Raw genomic sequence first — 21,881 nt, 5'->3', positions numbered from 1 at the left:
CACCTGGCCTTGCAGTCTGAGGAACAATTATAGGAAGTTTCCTAGAGCCAGTGACATTCCAGCTATTTTGATGCTTCACGTCACGGAGACCTACAAAGAGGGTCTTATCACAGACCCTTAGGACAGGACGGGGCCTACAGTTTTATACACACACACACACGTACACAGGTCTCATTTTTTTTGTGGTAGGTCTAAAAGTTGCAGTGAACATTAGATTAGTGACTACTGAACCACTGCTCCTAGGAAAAATATAGGATTAGGCTTCTGCAAGCCTCTGGTTTTATCAGCCTATCAATACATAACCTTCCTTATTTTATGTTTCTATTTAAAGGCACCTTATTTAATATTTGTTGATTCATTAGCATCGAACTCAAGACCGATAGCATCATAACTCATGTCTGAACTAAGTTTATCTAACACGTATTTTTTTTTTAACACTTATTTTCTTCGTAAAGCATATGACACCCTTCTTGCACTTAGGAACACTGGACAGCACTTCAGGCACTATGCTTGCATGCCATTTTAAACAGCAAAAGCACCAAAGGAAAAAAAAAAGCACAAAACCATGAAAAATGTAGCACTATATAGATCGTGAGATGGGCACTCATTTGCAGCATGAGAGCTGTTAAACAAGAAGGCAGACAGGACCTGTTATTGTTCAGCCTCAGCTGGGAACCGACGCATGAGGCAACTCAAATTTTTTGCCACCTGAAGAACTCTTTATGTATTGATTTGGGGTTATAAATAAATTTTTGCAAGTGGGCAAATTTGCAAATTCAGAATTAGCAAATAAAAATCACCCTACATGTCTATATCTATTTCTTAAGTGCTAAAGGTTTTGTCGCTGTCATTCCTTTCATCCTCACAAAACACCTTATGAGAATGTGTGTGGTTTAAGATTTCAAATCTGCTTATGACAAGTGCAGTTAAGAGCAGTTGTTCTGATCTAAGGGTGAACTTGGGAGGCCATGTGAGGATGATAGCCTCAGAATTGTGCTGAGTGCTTATAGATAGTCACATATAGAAGGGGCAGCTATCATATAATGGACATTTAAACTTTGGATACCAAGAATATATGAGGACTTACTGAGAATGTTCTTTTTGGGCATGGCTACTCTTTGCTGATCAAAACAGATCTCTGAAGATCTTGAGACACTTGCTCTTGTGGTGGTCAGGCTACTCTTGGTCCTGAGTGGTGTTAAAGGCACAGCGGTCTCAGGGAGAGGAAGACTTCTGTTCCTGCCTTGGAAAGGCTACTCCTTCTAGGTACTGGTCAACAGGGTGCCGGCTAGCTGTGTGCCCCAGCAGTAAGGAACCTAAGCTGGCGGCTGAATCCCAGCTTAGCCGTAAGGTCCAACTCATAGGAAGCATCTCACAACTAAACTTGGACTTTATTTCATCTCCCTTTTGCCTGGAAGTATAATGTAATTAATCTATCTTTGGTTTGGGGTATGTTATTTCTTCATGAGCTTATTAAGAGATGTTCATCTGTATGCTATTGGCTTGTGAAATATTACTATTACAAGTTAGAATCCCTACAGTGAATCTGTGCTAAATAAACTATCGGCAAAGACAAAGCTCAGTTTCTGAGCATAACTTGCAGGACCAAAACAAGAGTGTGACTCAGAGATTAACAAGGAAGGCCACGAAGCTAGTGAATGAATTTTGGTTGTTTTAGACATTAAGTAAAATACTCCCCTTACTCTTGTTGGTGTATAGCCCTATGAGTTTTTGCACTTGCACTGACTCTTCTCAGCATCAACAGTAACAGGATACAGAACACTTAGAACACTTGCAAAATTTTTCCTCAGGCTGCGCTTTTGTCAGTCGGGTTTCCCGCCATCTACTGCTCTCAGTCTAGACGCTACTCATCTCATCATAGAGAACATAAACTCAAATGGCTGTACTAGATTATAAAGCTTTTCCCTGATGTGTGATGTGGACTCAGATTCCCAGCCGCCGGTGAGCGGGGAACCAGAATTTTGCCGACATAGAACCGCTTAACACACCCCTCCCCGAGAAGAACGCTCTCACTAGGCGCCTCTGCGCACGCGCAGGCGAGCGTCTCTCATCCCACCTCGCGTCGCCGGAGCGTGCCCCCGCCCCGCCCCCTCGCCGCTTCCCGCCCCGCCCCTGGCTCTTGGGGGTTCGCCTGGGTCGCTGCGGCTTCAGTTGGTGCGCGCCGGCGTCAGCTGCCTCAGGTCCTGCTCAGTTGCCTTCCGTCCCGCACAGTCTGAGCCATGCTCCTCGCGGCCTCAAAGCCTTGGCCCGGGCGCCGGGTGTTCGTGGTGGGGGTTGGGATGACCAAGGTAAACGGAGCCGCGGACCCCCTCGCTCTGTCCGGGAGAGGCCGACGTGTGGAGGAGCCCCGAGGTGACAGGGGCACAGAGGGCAGATCGGGGGCCTGGCGCTGCCCGGCGGGTTGTCCTTCCTACCCGGAGGGTGCCCCGGGTACCCCACTGGTCAGTTCTGGCTTCTTGGCTCTTGGAGCATGAGAGTGGCGACTCGGATGGGTTGTGGTGTAGGGTTGTCTCTGAGGTGTGGTGCTCTCTGGGGCTTGTTCCTGTGGCCATTTCTTTCCCTTCCTCCTTCCTTGTTCTCTCTGGATCAGAATTTGTGACGGACACCCCAACATAACCGAAAACCCACATCGCCTTAGATTCTGGGTGGAATCCCAAGGAATGTGGATCTTTGACGAGACAAGACCCTCCTGACACTGGAAAGGGAAGCAGGTCTGGAACGGGGAATGTCGCCAGCTCTACACACCCAGGAATACTCCCTGTGGTCCCTTTGCAGGCACGGTTATAAGTGTGGATGAGAAGGAGAAACGTTAGTGATGTGCAGTGTCTTGGCCCAAGCGGCAGGTTTTCTGCATGCTCCGACCTCCGCTCTGTTCCTGAGTGGTACGCTGCCTGGTTCTCAGGACTCCAGAGGCTCCAGGTCTCCTTTCTTGACACCGTCCCCACTCCCAAGTGCGAGTAATCCCAACGTGCTTATTAGTTTCACCCGCACTGTTTTATGCCTCTCTAGCTTTGCTTCTCTTGTTCTTACTGCTTGTACTTGGTGGACTTTAGATTTTTAGAAGACTGGTTCAGATCTTATCTTCTCCAAGAAGTTTCTGATCCTCCTGACCTTTCCACAGAGCCCTGTACTTAATCTTTGCTTCAGTGCAGGTATCCCCTACTTTTGGAAAGTTCAAGTTGCACCACTTCATTTTCACAAGAGACTTGTATTAATGCCTAATTGTGTTAGCTGAAATTCGAAGAGCATTTTCTCTTTTAGAAAAAGGCAGAAAGTGAAAGTAGCATTCAGCATTTTTTTTTTTTTTTGCAGGGAGTTGTTAACAGAGACAGTGAGCACCTGAAGCAGCAGCCTGAGTGGGACTGCTAGACTTCTTTCCTGGAATTACACTCAGCCTCTCAGCATGAAGCTACCATGCTTTTTTTTTTTTTAATTTTTAAAGAAATGTTTGTTTATTTTTGAGAGACAGAGAGAGACGAATCGTGAGCAGGGGAGGGGCAGAGAGAAAGGGAGACACAGAATCTGAAGCAGGCTCCAGGCTCTGAGCTGTCGGCACAGAGCCTGATGTGGGGGGGTTGAATTCACAAACTGTGAGATCATGGATCTGAGCTGAGCTCATAAACTTCGAGATTATGATCTGAGCCTAAGTGAGACACTTAATGTACTGAGCCACCCAGGAACCCCTGTGTGATGGTTCTGAATTTGAATAGCTGAGTTCCCTGTACAACTTGAAGTTCTCTTAATGAGATTTTATTTATCAGTGTAGGAAATAAGTTAGAATTCCTATGGTGGATGTCACCAGATTTGAATACTACCAAATCACAACCACCACCTGGCTGGTAGCAGCCCAAGTCCCTTTGGCTATGCTGCTTACCTTCTGATATGCTCTTTTTTCATAGATTTACCTTCTGCCTATTTCAAGTACTGGTCTGACTTCATCTGTTTGGATTGCTATAGCAGTGGGTTGAGCAGATACTCATTTTTCATAGTTCTGGAGGCTAGAATGTCCAGGAACAAGGCACTGGCAGATTCAGTATCTTGCCTTCCGGCTCATAGACAGCTGTCTTCTTCTTGTGTCCTCACACGGCAGAAGGGGTGAGGGAGCTCTCTGGGGTCTCTTTTATAAGTGTATTAATCCCATTCATAAAGGCTCCATCCTCCAAATTCAATTATATTGGGGATTAGATGTCAGTATATAACTTTTGGGAGGACACAGACATTCAGTCTATAGCAGAGTCCCAAGTCCTATATTTTCTTATTTCTATTTCTTCAAGTTTCTCTAAGTTACTCTGGCCACTATTTTTTTCCTTTTTGGAAATTCTGGTGCCCTAATAGTTAGGACCAAATAATAAGCACTTAATTTTTCTCTTTTTAAAAAAATGATTATCTTTGACAGAGACAGAGACAGAGCATGAATGGGGGAAGGGCAGAGAGAGCGGGAGATACAGAATTTTTTAAAAAAATTTTTTTCTGTCTTTTATTTATTTTTGAGAGAGAGAGAGCACAAGCAGGGAAGGGTCAGAGAGAGAGGGAGACACAGAATTTGAAGCAGGCTTCAGGCTCTGAGCTAGCTGTCAGCACAGACCCCGATGCGGGGCTCAAACCCACAGACTGTGAGATCATGACCTGAGCCAAAGCCAGCCGCTTAACCAACTGAGCCACCCAGGTGCCCCAGGAGATACAGAATCTGAAGCAGGACCCAGGTTCTGAGCTGTCAGCACAGAGCCTGATGCAGGGCCTGAACTCATGGACTGCGAGATGATGACCTGAGCTGAAGTCAGACGCCTGACCAATTGAGCCACCCAGGCGCCCAGCATTTAATTTTTCTAATACTTTTATGTATGATAATTTCATGACCACAGCAGAAATATATTTTTCATCACAACCCCCCCTCAACTGAACCGCCCCCCAACTGAAACAAGTTTGCTAAAACAATAGGTATCTGGGCAGCTCTAGGTGAGATAGTCTAGATTCTTAAACAGATACCTTGAGAGTGGGGAGGACCTGTAGATTAAAAGAGAATTAAAAGACCCATGGAATTTTGATAAAGGGCAAGACTAAATTAGTGTCTACGGGTGGTATATACTTGGATGATAAAATTATGAAATACTGCAAAGAAGTGATTGCTGTAAAAGGATGATAGTAAGAGGCGATTGAGATTGGGTCAGTGTTTAGAAGAGTTTCTGGAGTAAAAATTGAAGCAAAGTTCAATTTTTTGGACTGGGTGGTAATGTGAAAGATAAGGAAAGTCAGACACTAGGTAAAGCATTAGGACAGATTTCAGTCAGTAACATACAACTGTGAAAGGGGAAGTCCAGTGTGAAGTACACTCAATTTTGATTTATGTAGAGGTGACTGGGTGTTTTAAAGGGAAAATAGAATAGGGAGGGTGATGAGTTGGGGCTTAGTAGTGTAGTGTTAGGGAAGTGAAAACTTATATAAAAAGTAGGAAGGGGGGCTTGGTCCATATGAAATCCATTTGGGTTTGCTAATGGGTGCTTATCCTAACTTGGGTCCCACTCTCCTACAGAGACTTGGGGACAGAGGTCCTGACCTCTGGTGTTTGTGGGAACAAACAGTAACTTCTTTGTGGTAGCCTTGAGGCACTTTAAGTAGGATTAGGGTCATTCTGGAGATGTGGACTTGAGCTGCTAAAAACTCTGCTAGTGTTTGATCTTTGTAAGCCAAGGTGGTGGCTTAGAGGAGAGTGCTCAGAGGGGCCTGGCTAGAGTTTGGTGAAGGAGAGAATCTTTGTCAGTGGATGCAAGAGTGTCTGCCTTAGAATAATTCCTGTTTTGTGTGTGGTGTGTGGTATACTGTATCTCTCCTATTTATAATTAATCTTTAAAAAGGCTAGAACTTTAATTTTTTTAAATTTATTTTTTAAACGCTTATTTATTTTTGAGAGAGAGAGCTCACAAACCGTGAGATCATGAACTGAACTGGATTTGGATGCTCAACCTACTGAACCACCCAGGCACCCCTTTTTTATTATTTAAAAAACTATTTATTTATTTGTTTTTACAGAATCTACACTGGTCTGGGGCTCAGACTCATAACTCCGAGATTAAGAGTTGCATGCTCTATTGACTGAGCCAGCCAGGTGCCCCCAAAAGGTTAAAAAATTTTTAAATAACTCTAGAGAAAAAAATTATACCATAAAGGAAATGTAATTATAGCACATAGGTTGGCCCAGGAAAAAGACATATTAGCTTAATAAAGTAAACATTGAGTACTGATTTAGTAAAAAATTATTATTCATTTGTATAAGTGGGATGGGGTAAGTGTAAATGTATATGTGAGGGGGCCTGAGAGGCCTAATCCTCACTGGCCCTTTTTGGAGATTGTGATGTAATTTCTTAAATTGATAAAGAAATAATAGTATAAGAACACTTAGAAATATGGCAATTTATAAAAAAAAGAAATGTCTAAGAGAATGAAAAGTGGATGTTTCGGGAACAAGTATGACTAGTGCGTGAAGAGTAGTGAAACATAATTGCTGTTTTTATTATAAGCCTAATGGTGCTTTTTGTTTGTTTATTTTGCATTCTTTGATAAAAAAATAAAAACTAAAAAAAACCCAGAACATTACCAGCTCCTCAGAATCTCTCCTTCGTGCTCTTTTTCAGCCACTGACTCCTCACTATCATCCTGACTTCAGATCTTTAATACTATAGTATATGCTCTATATTAGTTCTGGCTTTTTTATTCAGCATTATATTTGTGAGAGTCATCCATAATTTTATGTGTAGTTATAGATTTTTCATTCGACTTGATGTCATGTAGTCCATTGTGTGAACATACCACAGCTGATCCGCTCTGCTGTTAATGGAATTTGGTCGTTTCCACCTAACTGTGCTTTTAATTTTGAAGAAGTAATGTTGTATGTGTTTATTTGCTCGAGCAGTCATTAAAAAGCTGCCTTGATTTCTGTAAGAAGTGGGAAAGTGCAGCCATTTCACTACATGGGCAATAATTTAATCATTAATTGGTATTCCCAGTTAGAACCTAGCGTACTATTCTCTTTATATAAATGCTGTCTGGAAATGCTCTGATTGTAGCTAGAGAATTGAAGAATAAGTAGGGGTAGAGTAGGTAATTTTTAGATACTGAATTAGGGAATTATGAAGAATTCCCTAATTAATGCAGGAATTATGAAGAAATTGGATGGAATAGGTATGGGAACAAATGTTAAATGTTTCCCTTTGGTTCAGGTTCAACATGTATTTCGACACTGTGGAATGAAATGTGGCATTTAATTTATGTCAAGTCTCTATATAGAATTTCAGACTGGTTTTGTGACTCACTGGGAGGTTTGGATATCAATTTGGTAGGTTGCTTCTAGCATTAAAAAAATTGAAATAGAATAGAAAATATATCAGTATAATAAGTATTTCTTAAAAACTTAGCTCTAATTATATATGTATATATGTGTCTACTGGGTTTATTGTAATATGTATCTTTTGTGGCTTACATTCAAAATTTTTTGAAAGCCAATTTTTTTTAATGTTTATTTTTGAGAGAGAGCGAGCATGAGCAGGGGAGAGGCAGAGAGGGAGGGAGACACAATCTGAAGCAGGCTCCATCCAGGCTCTGAGCTGTCAGCATAGAGCCTGTTGCCGGGCTCGAACCCATGAACTGCGAGATCACGACCTGAGCAAAGTCAGACGCATAACCAGCTGAGCCACCCTAGAGCCCCGAAAGCCATTTTTTTTGTTAGCACCCCCACTGGCCAGCAAACCACTCCACTTTATCTAATTGGCTACCTAGTTTGGTAGGTTTTCTTCTTTTATGTTTCTTAAATCTGTGTCCTTTTTTCATCTTTTCTGCTATTATCTTAGTCAACTCTCACTTGGACTGTTTCAGGATCATTTGTCCTCACTGCCTCCAGCCTGTTCCCTTCATTCATTTCTCCACATTGCATCTAGATTAATCTAAAATACAGGTCTTCTCACCCCAGTCTCTCTCTTTTTTTAAAATAATAAGGCTTTATTTTTCAAGGCAGTTTTAGGTTTACGTCAAAATTGAGCAGAAAGTTCCCATATGTTCCCTGCCCCCACATAAGTACAGCCTCACTCACTATCAGTAATCTGCACCAGAATGAGGCATTTGTTATAATCAGTAAACCTAAACTGATACATCATTATCACTCAGAGTCTGTAGCTTACATTAGTGTTCTCTTGTGGTGTATATTCTAGGTTTGCATGAATGTATAATGATACGTATCCATTATAATATCATACAGAATATGGGGTGCCTGGATGGCTCACTTGGTTAAGCATTGCTCAGGTCATGATCTCATGGTCCGTGGGTTTGAGCCCTGTGTTGACAGCACAGAGCCTGGAGCCTGCTTCAGATTTTGTGTCTCCCTCTCTCTCTGCCCGTCCCTCACTCTCTCTCAAAAAATAAAAAAAATTAAAAAATCATACAGAATAGTTTTTCTGTTCTAAAAATCCTCTGTGCTCTGCCTATTCATCCCTCCCTTCCTTCAACCCCTGACAACCACTAATCTTTTTATTATCTCCATAGTTTTGCCTTTTCCAGGGTGTCATATAGTTGGAATCATATAGTCTGTAGGCTTTGCCGATTGACTTCTTCACTTAGTAACATGCATTTAAAACTTCTCCCTGTCTTTCCTTTGTTTTTTTTTTTTTTTAAGTTTATTATTTATTTTGAGAGAGAAAGAGAGAATATGTGTGTGAGTGAGCCCGAGCAGAGGAGGGGCAGAGACAGTGGGGAGAGGAAATTCCAAGCAGGCTCCGAACTGTCAGGGCAGAAGTCCAAGAAGCCCGGCTCTATCTCACGAACCAGGAGATTATGACCCAAGCCAATATTTAGATGCTTCTCTGACTGAGGCACGTAGGCATCACCCTCCATATCTTTTCATGGCTTGATAGTCCATATCTGTTTAGTGCTGAATAGGAGTCTGTGTATCATAGTTTATTTATTCACCTACTAAAGACATTTTGGTTACTTAACAAGTTTTGGCAATCATTTAAAATTACTATAAATGTGTCTGTATGGGCTTTTGTTGTGGACATGTTTTCAACTCATTTGCATAAATACCAAGGAACACAATTGCTGGATTATATATTAAGAGAAAGTTTAGTTTTATAAGAGACCACCACACTGTCTTCCACAATGGCTATACCACTTTGCATTCCCACCAGCAACGAGACTTCCTGTTGCTCTACATCCTTGTCAGCATTTGGTATAGCCAGTGTTTGGATTTTGGCCATTCTAGTAGGTGTGTAGCAGTATCTCATTGTTTATTTTTCAAGTCTCTTAAAAAAAATTCATTATCTTCAGGATAAAGTTCAGATGTCAAAGGAATGCATATAATGCCCCCTGTGTTGGCTCTAGAGCCCGACTGTATGATGTTTCAGCTTCATTGCTTATTAGCTATGTGACCTTGGGTAAATTAATCTCTCTATACCCTAGTTTTCTTACTGTAAAGTGATGATATAATAATAGTAACTACCTCTTAGGATTATTGTGAGGATTAAATGAGTTAATGTATGTGAAGTGCTTAGCGTAATGCACAATACAGTAAATGCCCAATAAATGTTCGTGGTTATCATCATTTGGACCTAAGTGACTCTTCTTTACCTATCACTTTCTCTTATTTATCGTGCCCTTTAACTTCTGCAATATAAACTTGTTAGTACAGTCAGTACCTGGATTGAGCCATATTTGCCCACTTCTAGACCTTTGCCCTAGAAGTTTTGTTTTCTTTACAAGGCAAACTCCATCCTAAAAGACTTAATTTCAAAGTCAGTTCCTCTGGGAAGCCTTTCTAATCCTCCCTCTGAGCCCATGTAGTTTTCCCTTCCAAATTATTCTGTACTTATGGACACTATAGTATAATTTTCTGTTTTCTATTCAACTAGAAGATCCCTGAGGGCAAACTATGTATTATTTATTGTCAGAGTCCAGGAACATGATAGGTGCTCAGTATGTTTTTAAGTTAATAGATGAATAAATTTCTGCAGTGCTCTGTTGTAAGAAAAATCTAACTATATTTGCTTCTATTATTACCTCCTCCTGTATTTCTAGTTCGTGAAGCCTGGACTTGAGAATTCAAGAGACTATCCTGACTTGGCAAAAGAAGCAGGTAAAATAGAAAATTTAGATCTTTGAACATTGATGCTATTGTGTAGTCTGTCTTGATTGTGGAGCAGCCTTGCAACTATCAAGGAAGCCTGGGTCAAGGAGAAGAACCTATGCAGACAGTTCTCTACTGATTCATTAGAAAGGACAGAGGGAAAAGAGCTGGGGCTAATTCTTAGCTAGACAGCCAGGGCAAACAGTGGCCTTTGATTTTATGTACTATCCAGTGTGTTTGCTGAAGGCTCTGAGGGAGTTCCCCCACCCCTCCCAATGATGATATTCTTTCCAGTTTTGTTCTTTGGATGAGCAGTGGAGCCACAGAGATGAGTAAGACGAAGAACTTGCTACTAAGGAGGTTTAAGATTTTGGGATTTAATATATTGATGGTATATACGTATCAGAAAGGAGGTATGGAAATGGGATGTAGTGGCTTAGAGGAAGAAATGGTTATTTCTGAATGGAGTGATCTGAGAGGATTTGATGAAGGTTTGTCATTTGAATTGAACATGGACTATTTAGAGGTAGATCTACTCTGGTAAAACTCTAAACTCAATATTTATTCACCTAAAGCAAATACTCAAAACACTACTTGATTAAACACTTTTGTTTTTATAGGCCAGAAGGCGTTAGCTGATGCACAGATCCCTTATTCAGTAGTGGAACAGGCATGTGTTGGCTACGTTTATGGTATGTGGTAAACTATATATTCTAAAAGTGTTTCACCTAATCTAGCAGCAACTTCATAAACAATGCAGAGGCATTTGTGAGTTTTAACCCTCAAAAAATCAGAATTCAATGTCTTATTCCTGTCATTCCTAGATTTCCCTATGTGTTAGCCTAGTTTAATATGTTTATGCCGTTGTTTATTGCCAAAACAGGAGATAAATGAAAAAAAATTGTTTATCTTTAAAAAACAAAAAATTACCCATAGTTCTACCATATAAAGATAATTACTGTTCAGAAGACAAATTTTTGTTTTTGTTATCTTAAAATTAGTATATGTTTACTTTTTTGTATTCAATAAAATTTTTTATTAAACTTTTTTCTAACTAGAAAGAGAATATACAAATTGTAAAAAAATAAAAAGGAAAGAGAAAAATACCAGAAAAAATAAATCACCTGTAATCCCACTATCTAGTTCAGAAATTATTACTATTAACTTTTTTTATGTTATCCTTCAGTGAATATGAAGGAAACATAAGAAACCATAAGAAAATTAGGTCCTGGGGCACCTGGCTGGCTCAGTCAGAAGTGTGTGCAGCTTTTGATCTCTGGATCGTGAGTTCGAGCCCCATATTAGGTGTAGAAATTATTTAAGTAAATAAAACGTAAAAAAGAAAAAATAAGGTCTTAGTATACATACCTTTTGGTAACTTACTTTACTCATTATTGTCAGTATTCCCCATTAAGTCTTCCTTTATATTATCATTAACATTTTTTTAATTAAGTTTTTTTTCTGGAATTGATAAAGTATTTACATGGTACAAAAATACCAACGGTGGATGGTTATATAGTGGAAAATCTCATACTTATTCCTGTCTCCCTATCTCATGGTTACCTTCCCTGAGACAGCCAGTTTCACTAATTTCTGGTGTATCTTTTCAGAGGTGATCTGTACATATTCGAGTATGTGTGAGTATGTAACGTCCCCTTTCCCCTTTTGTCACATACATGGTAGCATAACATACACACTGTTTTGTATCTTAATTTTTTTTTCACTTAGTAGTTCTTGGCTACTGTTCCAAATTGTATCATAAAGAGTTCCCTTGGTCTTTTTTTTATGATAACATAAAATTCCATTGAACAGATCTATCATAATTTATTTAATCCATTGCCTTTTAATGGACATTTAGAATGTCTCCAGTCTTTTTACAGCATTTTTAATGATTGCATGATTTTATAGTCTTTGGGATTTACTACAGTTTATTTAGTAGTACTAATGATATCCTGTCTTGGATATTTATTCATTCTTTCATTCATTCATGGGACATTTAAATTTTTTTCTAATTTCTAATTATCATAAAAGACTATAGTAAGCATAACTGTAAATGAGTCTGTGTGCATATCTATGGTTATTTTTTGAGATTTCATGATATCAAGAGAATCTTCAAAGGGAAATTTACTGGGTCAGAGAGATGCACAATGTATTTAGAAAAGGAGGTCCTGAACTTTACTGTTTTCCCTGAAGACTTCTGGAGAGTACCTTGAGATGTTCCCATCATATTGCTCTAGCATGTCTGCTTTGGTGGCTGTGTTACTTGGGAAAGGGAGTCAAATGTATATTCAGCTTGGATCACTATTTTTCTGGAGCAACCTGCCATACAGGATCTTTTAAACTTTTTGAAGTTGTGGAACCTTTATATGAAGAGAAAAAATCGTAACCTTTAAAAAATTTATTTATTTCTATTTTTAAATTATTATTATTTTATAATGCTTTTTTATCTTAGAGAGAGAGAAAGAGAGAGAGAGAGAGAGAGAGAGAGAGAGAGAGAGCAAGCAGGGAAGGGGCAGAGAGAGGGAGACAGAACACTGAGCAGGTTGTTCACTGTCAGTGCAGAGCCTGATGCCAGGCTTGAACTCACAAACTGAGATCGTGACCTGAGCTGAAATCAAGAGTTGCACACTTAATTGATTGAGCCACACAGGTGCCCTGAGAAAATCATAGCCTTGTATTATTTTTTAAATTTTTATTAAAAAAAGTTTTTTAACAGTTTATTTTTGAGAGACAGAGAGAGATCATGAGCAGGGGAGGGTCAGAGAGAGAGAGGGACACACAGAATCAGAAACAGACTTCAGGCTCTAAGCTGTCAGCACAAAGCCCGATGCGGGGCTTGAACCCACAAACTGTGAGATCATGACCTGAGCTGAAGTCGGATGCTCAACTGACTGAGCCACCCAGGCGCCCCTTATAGCCTTTTAATCAGATGGTATAGTTTTAAAGATTTATATCTGAAGCATAAATGAAACATTGCTTCCTTTATCATGTAGCACTAGCCAGATTGAATTGTTTGCAATTACTAGGCATTTCTCTACCTTCCTACCTCTGTAACATGTAGAGAAAGTACATATCATACTGTGTTTTGAGGATTTTTCATAGTTGGAGTATAAGTGATCCTTAATGCAGAAACTTTTTCTGAGTAAGATCTAAGTAGTTTATTTATTGTTCTGCCTATGTTGTATCCTAGGCAAAGGCATACTACCCAGAAAAAAAACACACTGTGGTATTATGTTACATTGCAGCTTCATAAATTCCCATGTAGTTATTATAGTTTTTGTTTCTTTTTCTGCACAGGTGAGTCTACCTCTGGCCAGAGGTCTATCTATCACAGTTTGGGACTGACTGGAATTCCTATAATCAATGTCAACAATAACTGTGCTACTGGTTCTACTGCTTTGTTTATGGCCCGGCAGCTGATACAGGGTGGTGAGGATTGTTTATTTGTCTCATATACTTAAATAGATATGGGGTTATTGCCCCCCCTTCATCATTTCTCCCTATGACCATTGAAGGGATTGCTTTATTTATTTATTTATTAATTTATTAATTATTTATTTATTTTGACAGAGAGAGTGAGAGACAGAGACAGAGACACAAGAAGGGCAGGGGCAGAGAGGGAGAGGGAGAGGGAGAGGGAGAGGGAGAGGGAGAGGGAGAGAGAGAGAGAGAGAGAGAGAGAGAGAGAGAGAGAATCCCAAACAGGCTCCAGGCCACCAGCACAGAGCTAGATGTAGGGCTTGAACCCATGAACCATGACATCATGACCTGAGCTAAAATCAAGAGTCATATGCTTAATTAACCAACTGAGCCACCCAGGTGCCCCAGAGGGATTGTTTTATAATGTGTATATATTTTTAAACTATTTTTTAAAATTGATTTATTGATTTTGAGGGAGAGAGAGAGAGAGAGTGCTTGTGTGCGCATGCATGCAGAGGGGTGGGGGCAGAGAGAGAGGGGGAGAGAGAATCCCAAGAAGGCTCTGCACTATCAGCACAGAGCCCAACTTGGGGCAGATCTTCTGAACTCTGAGATTATGACCTGAGCTGAAATCAAGGGTTGGATACTTAACCGACCAAGTGCCCCTATAATTTAGATCTTTTTAAAAAATAACAACTGTAGGGGCACCTGGGTGGCTCAGTTTGTTGAGCATCTGACTTTTGTACGGGTCATGATCTAATGGTTTGTGAGTTTGAGCTTCTCATTGGGCTCATTGCTGTCATCACAGAGCCCGCTTTGGATCCTCTGTCCCCCTCTGTCTCTGCCCCTCCCCTGCTCATGCTCTCTCTCTCAAAAATTAAAACTAAAAAAATTTTTAATATTTTAAATTTATTTTTGAGAATCAGAGAGAGACAGCGCGATCAGGGGAGGGTCAGAGAGAGAGGGAGATACAGAATCTGAAGCGGCCTCCAGGCTCTGCGCTAGCTGTCAGCACAGAGCCCGACACAGGGCTCGAACCCATGAACTGTGAGATCAAGACCTGAGCCGAAGCCAGATGCTCAACAAACTGAGCCACCCAGGCGCCCCTCAAAAATAAAAATTAAAAAAAAATTAACAAAATAACTTTATTGAGATTTAATTTATGTACCATAAGATTCACCTTTTGAAATAATACAATTAAGTGTTTTTTAGTATTATCACAGATTTCGTGAAACCATCACCACTATCTGGTGTTTTAGAACATTTTTATCACCCCAAAAAGAAACCCTAAAGCTATCAGCAGTCGCTCCACATTTACCCATCTCCTGAATGCCAGGTAACAACTAACGTACTTTCTATCTCTGGATTTACCTATTCTGAACATTAAGTGAATGTAATCATACAATATATAGCCTTTTGTGGCTTCTTTCACTTAGCATAATGTTTTCACAGTTCATCCATGTTGTGGCATATATCCCTGCTTCACTATATTTTGTGACCAAATAATGTTCCATTGTATGGATAGAGCACGTTTTGTTGATCCAATTATCAATTAATGGGCATTGGATTGTTTCTATTTTTTGCCTATTATGAATAATGCTTCTATAAATATTTCTGTACATTTTTCATGGTCATATGTTTTCAGTTCTCTTGAGTATATATCATATTCTGTATTTTCGCATTCCAGGGTATTTTATTAGGCCCTCTATTCTGTTCTATTGATTGTTGATTATTGCTCTACTACTCCACAATTGTTTCTGTTTGTTTTGTTTTTTTAAATTTTTTTATTTTAAGTTTATTTATTTATTTTGAGACGGTGAGAGAGCAAGAGCAGGGAAGGAGAAGAAAGAGGGAGGGAGGAGAGAGAGAGAGAGAGAGAGAGAGAGAGAGAATGAATCCCAAGCAGGCTCTGCGCTGTCAGTGCAGAGTCCAGTTTGGGGCCTGAACTCTTGAACATGAGATCATGACCTGAGCTGAAGTCAAGAGTCAGATGCTTAATCAACTGAGCCACCCAGGCAGCCCATGTTTTGTTTTGTTTTTTAGAGAGAGAGTGCGGGAGTGGGAGAGAGGGGCAGAGGGAGAGTGCCTTACATGGGGCTTGATTGCACAACCTTGGGATCATGACCTGAGGCTAAATCAAGAGTTGGATGCCCCACCAACTGAGCCACCCAGGTGCCCCTCCACTATTGTTTTAATTGTTGGAGCTTTATTACGGCTTATTGTTTGATAATGCTGGAGTCCTCTGTGCCCCTCATGTGGTTAATTTTCTTCTTCTTTTTTTTAAGAAAATTTTGGTAAGTCTTATTTTCCTGTTCAGTTGAACTTTAACTTCATTTTTAGGCATCCCCTCACTCCAAAAATAATTCTTAAAGATTTTGACCAGGATCCTTTAAAAGTTTTTAAATTTTTATTTGTTTTAAAATTAGTTATTTAGGGGTGCCTGGATGGCTCAGTTGGTTAAGCATCTGACTCTTGACCTGGGCTCAGTTCAAGATCTCGAGTTTGAGAGTTTGAGCCCTGCATAGGGCTCTGTGCTGAAAGCTGGGAGCCTGGAGCCTGTTTTGTATTCTGTGTCTCCTTCTCGCTCTGCTTCTCCCCAACTCATGCTCTGTCTCTCTGTCTCTCTCTCTCTGTCTCAAAAAGTGAATAAACATTAAAATATAAATAAACTTTAAAAAACCAAAATTTTTTATTTATATTTGTTTTCATTGAGCCATATTTCCATATTAATAAAACGTTTTATTAGCATATAAATAATTATTTAGAATCAAAGGAAGAATTAAATACTTTCCTAATTTATTCTCCTACCTAGACTCATGTAAGAATTTACTCTAATTTTTCACTTATTAAACATTTTGTCAGATTATAGCATCTTTCTCAATTTTACATAAATTACTTAAAGTATTTAATGGTATTTGGTTAGATGTCTTGAAATTTAATTTTTCCTAATGATTACATTTTCTTTCAAGGTGTGGCAGATTGTGTCTTGGCTCTTGGATTTGAGAAAATGGAGAAGGGAACCCTTTTAACAAACGTGAGTCTTACTGTTATTCTGGAGTTGTTTTAGCACTGCGGGAAAACTTTGCTCATTTGCCTACTATAAATAGAATCTGTTAATAAGCAACATAAAGCATAATTTGACATAGTTATTAAATGAGCTGATATCTTCTCAACCTGAAAAGTGACATTGTATATGTGTGCACATATATACATACATTTTAGAACAGTAAAGAATCATAGAGATAATTAGGTTCAACCTCTACTTTGTCAGTGATAAACCTGATGTTCAGAAAGGTCAAATGATTGAATTTGAGGTGATTTACCTATTTAATGTGAGAGTCATTAATTCAAAAACTATTTCCACTTAATAAATTGAAGAGGATTAATGAAGTGTGGGACTTCTGATTCTGGAAATGGGAAGCCCACTTATTTAAACCAGTTCTACTGATGACAGTTAAAATATTGGAATATAAAGAAAAAAATCCTAAAGGCATGTAAATGCTGAAGAGAGGAATTGCAGGTGAATGCCAGAGAATTAAGAGCAGTATTTGAAGCACTTTTGCCTTGAATGCCTTTGATCAGGAAGCTGTGTGTGAGCTTTAATTTTAAAGGTGCCCTGGAGTGAAGAGATAAGTAGTCCTCCAAAGATCAGAAGTTTAATACCCACTCCTCACATTAAACTGGGGCCCTGTGGGTATAAACCCTTTGGGTAAGGGTGAACCCAAAGAAAAATGTCTTCCTTTTCTGTGAGATTACAGGGAGAGTTGTCTTGGCACTGAGCAGAACAGGGGAGAAAAAACGAGAAGGGAAAAAACAAACCCAGAAAAACCTTTTTCTGATATTCCTCATGTAAGGTTGCTACCAAAATGCGCATTACAGGGCAGTTAAAGAAACCTCAAACCTTGAGTTGAGTCTAAATTGGTTCCAGAATGGTAGTTACCTAGGTACTTAACAGACACAAGTGTCAATTTTCTTTTGGAGGCTTTAAGGACTCTTTAAATAATTATCCAAGACATGTAGTCGAAGATAACCAGGCTTTAAAGAAACAAGGCACCATAATTGGAACCAGGAGAAAGAAGGCAGAGTAAAGAGTGATCTCTGAAGACCTCAGAAACTGGATTTATTTTTTTTTAATTTTTTAAAATGTTTTATTTATTTTTGTTACAGAGAGAGACAGAGCATAGAGGGGGAGGGGCAGAGAGAGAAGGAGACACAGAACCGGAAGCAGGCTCCAGGCTCTGAGCTAGCTGTCAGCACAGAGCCTGACGCGGGGCTCAAACCCACGAAAGTGAGATCTGACCTGAGCCGAAGTCGGAGGCCCAACTGACTGAGCCACCCAGGCACCCCAGAAACTGGATTTATTAAACACAGATTTAGGCACTTTTACCATTTTAAAGAAATAAAAGACAACTTGGAAATATTGTAAGAGTATTGGAAACTGCAAAAAGGGACATGATAGGCAAGAAAAAAAATAGAGTTTATAAAAAAAGAACAATAAAGTAATTAAAATTTAGAAATCAAAAGATTACACATGACTAAAAAGAGAATAGTGAAACTGGACTAGTTAGAAATAATTATTTAGTATAGACTCTAAAGAGAAAAAAGATGAAAAAATGGCCAGAGTTAAGATAGATGATAGTATGATAAGATATAATTATGCTTAATTGGAATTAATGGAGAAGAAGTGGTGAGAGAAAATAAGGATTGGGCATTTTGTTTATCTTCTCCAAAAGATAGTTTCTCCATCAGTTTAGTTTCACTGATGTTTTCTATTTGATTTTTTGCCTCATTTATTTCCACTGTGATTTTTGTTACATTCTTCTTTCTACTAACTTTGGGCTTACCTTGTTCTTCTTTTTCTTATTCCTTGAGGTGTAAAGTTTGGGTTTTGTTGTGTGGGGTGTTTTTGTTTTTGTTTTTGGAGATCTTTCTCATTTCTCAGTATAGGCGTTTATCACTATGAACTTCCATCTTAGAACTGCTTTTGCTGCATCCCATAAGTTTTGATATGTTTTATTTCCATTTTCATTCATCTTAAAGATTAAAAAAATTTTTTTTGACCCATTTGTTCAAGCATGTTGTTTAATCTCCACATATTTGTGAATTTTCTAGTTTTCTTCTAGTTTCATACCTGTATGGTTGGGAAAGATGCTTGATGATTTCAGTCTTGTTAAATTTTTTAAGACTTGTTTTGAGGCCTACCACATGATTTATTCTGGAGAATGTTCCATTTGTACCACAGAAGAATGTGTATTCTTTTGCTTTTGGATGGAATGTTCTGAATATGTCTGTTAAGTTCATCTGGTCCAGTGTTTCCTTATTGATTTTCTGTCTGAATAATCTGTCTGTTGATGAAAGTAGGATATTAAAGTTTTCTGTACTATTATTGCATGCCGTCTATCTTTTCCTTTAGGACTGTTGACATTTGGTTTATATATTTAGGTGCTGTGTGTTGGGTGCATGAAAAAATGTTATGTCATCTTGTTGGGTTGACTTCTTTATCATTGGATTGTTGGTTTTGAGATTTTAAACCTGACTTAAAATAATAAGACCAAACTTAATTATACTTTAATAAGTATATCAACATGTGAATATAGAGGAGAGCCAAAATTATTAAGTGTTTTTCTTTAGATTGAATATTTGAATCTTATGTGTAATTTATAGAAGTAGATTTTAGTTTAATGACCTTATTTGTCTCTTATTATAATCTTTAAGTTTATTTTGTCTGATATATGTATAGCAACTTCAGCTTTCTTTTGGTTTTCATTTGAATATAATATCTTTTTCCACTCCTTTACTTTTTTTTTTTAAAGAGACATTCATTCAGCGTCATGATCAGGCTATTACATTTAGCAATCAACAGCATGGGTGCAGAAAAAAAATCTACATTAAAACCCTTTGTTGGAATGCTTTATACTTTCCACAGAACAGAAACTAAAATAACCTGTTATACAATTAGTCACAAATACAGTCCTCAGGGTTTTGCCCATACACATGAGTACTGTCTAAAACACGTCTTCTTTGTAGCAGCAAGGCCCCGCCACCGCTGTGCTTGGCTGAGTTCACAAATCTGCTGTAACCTGTAGCTTCCGGGTCACTTCCCTGGCTCTCCTCTCCTGCTAAGCTCGGTTTCCTGGCAGTAATGAAAACCTTCTGCCACTGCCATAGCTACTGCTGCTGCTGGAACTGCCAGAGTCACCTTGGTTTGGGCAAAGTACTGGCCTCCACCACCAGAGGGGCCAGAGCTTCTGCCTCCAAAATTTCCTCCTTTCCTGGGTCCAAATTTTGAAGATTGATTGTTGTAATAATTGCCAAGATCATTATAGCTTCCACCGCCTCCACAGTTGCTTCCACTACCCCCGCCAAAGCCACCTCTGCTTCCTCCGTTGTTATTTAAGCAGTCTCTACATCCAACATCTAACTCATGATTTTGAGATCAAGAGTCATATGCTCTGCCAACTGTGCCAGCCAGGCACCCCTAAAACTAGAATCATTGTTAGAAAATGAGTTGAAGATAACTTTTAGCCTATTCATCTAGGACTTATGAGGTCAATCTGATTCAGTTCTTTATGTTCAAACATTATGTCAAATTAAGTTAAATGTATGTGACAGTATCTCTTAGTAACCATAAGAGTGTCTGGCACCTAATAGGCATTAAAATCAACAAGAGCTATTTTGCATTTTCACTTAGAGAACATTTTAAGAAAGTGGGATTTGATTTGTATGATTAAGGGCCAAGGAAAACCGGCTGACGTGTGCCCATCCACATACTCTGTGAGGCCTCCTGGCCCTTGCAGAGTGTTGGTATAATCTGCTAAATAAATCAGGTCCCAGTGGCACAGGAATATGCATGTGTGTGCATGTGGGTGTGTGTAGTCTTCTTCTGCCTATCCAGATTCCAGTAGTAGTGCAGGAATAAAGTGTATGTTTAGAGATGCCTACATGCTAAATACTGAAATAAATCTTTTTTTTCTGTTGTTTTTTTAAAATTTATTTTTGAGAGACAGACAGCATGAGCAGAGGAGGGTCAGAGAGGGAAGGAGATACAGAATCTGAAGCAGGCTCCAGGCTCTGAGCTAGCTGTCAGCACAGAGCCTGACGTGGGGATCGAACCCATGAACCGTGAGACCATCAACTGAGCCACCCAGGCGCCCCTGAAATAAATGTTTTTTACTCATAACTTAAAAAAAAAGTGGGAGATGTTAGGTTGGGTCTTAAAGACAATAAGAGATAATAATTATATGAAATTGTTATATAATAAATGTGGGTAATTATAATAATATAATAAAGATAGTTAAAGATAGGGAAAGATAAGATCTTTCTGGGTATGGGGGAAAACATCATGAACCAAGTCAGGGATGTTCTGAGCTGTCAGCATAGAGCCTGATGTGGGGCTCAAACCCATGAACCACAGACTATGACCTGAGCCAAAGTCAGATGCTTAACCAACTGAGCTACCCAGGCACCCTAAAATAAGATTTTTAGACATGTCTGTTCTCTTCCTCTGATGTTGTTAATTTTTGTCTTCTCTTCTTTTCCCATGATCAGTAAAGTAAAAGATGTTTACCAATTTTATTGGTCCTGTCAGAATACCAGCTTTTGTTTTCATTGGGTTTTCTCTATTTTTTTCTCTTTTCTATTCCATTCTGTTAATTTCAATTTATTTCATTCTGCTCACTTTCTAGTTGGATCTACTGTGATCCTTAATATTTCCTTTTTCTTGCAGTAGGTTTAACTTGTTCTTTATTTTTATAGTCTATGAAGTTGGAAACTTAGGTCATTGCTTTTAAATCTGTCCTTTTTTTCAAATGTAGGTATTTGGTACTATAGATTCTTTTAAAACACTGCTTAAACGGCATACCATAAATTAAAAAAAATTTTTATTAGGTCTCTCCTGTTTTCCTGCTAGACCTATGAGTGCAAACATATGGTTTCTGTCCTTCTCTGCCTGGCTTACTTCACTCAGCATGACACCCTCAAGGTCCATCCACTTTTTTACAAAAGGCCATATGTCATTCCCTCTCATTGCCATGTAGTACTCCATTGTGTATATATACCACATCTTCTTGATCCACTCATCAGGTGATGGGCATTTAGGCTCCTTCCATGTTTTGGCTATTGTTGACATTGCTGCTATGAACATTGGGGTACATGTGCTCCTATGCATCAGCATTTCTGTCTCTCTTGGGTAAATCCCCAGCAATGCTATTGCTGGGTCATAAGGGAGTTCTATCAATAGTTTTTTGAGGAACCTCCACACTGTTTTCCAGAGTGGCTGCACCAGTTTACGTTGCCACCAACAGTGTAGGAGGGTGCCCATCTCTCCACACCCTCA

At 39.2% G+C, this 21,881-nt stretch overlaps 1 protein-coding gene across 2 annotated transcripts in view; it reads left to right on the top strand.

Moving 5' to 3' along the window:
* The first annotated feature begins 2,152 nt into the window (after positions 1-2,152).
* Positions 2,153-21,881, top strand: part of SCP2 (sterol carrier protein 2) — a 118,445-nt gene continuing 98,716 nt past the window's right edge. Inside the window, exons 1-5 of one of the 2 annotated variants that reach the window (XM_029948198.1) lie at positions 2,153-2,309; positions 10,078-10,135; positions 10,747-10,818; positions 13,424-13,555; positions 16,516-16,580. In XM_029948198.1, the coding sequence (XP_029804058.1) occupies positions 2,241-2,309; positions 10,078-10,135; positions 10,747-10,818; positions 13,424-13,555; positions 16,516-16,580 (396 nt within the window). In that variant the 5' untranslated portion in view covers positions 2,153-2,240. The remainder of the gene's footprint in view (positions 2,310-10,077; positions 10,136-10,746; positions 10,819-13,423; positions 13,556-16,515; positions 16,581-21,881) is intronic. The other variant, XM_029948199.1, reaches the window with a different exon arrangement.

Source organism: Suricata suricatta, chromosome 8 (genome assembly GCF_006229205.1).
Source record: "Suricata suricatta isolate VVHF042 chromosome 8, meerkat_22Aug2017_6uvM2_HiC, whole genome shotgun sequence".
Lineage (NCBI taxonomy): Eukaryota > Metazoa > Chordata > Mammalia > Carnivora > Herpestidae > Suricata > Suricata suricatta.
This window is presented reverse-complemented; position numbering and strand designations above follow the sequence as displayed.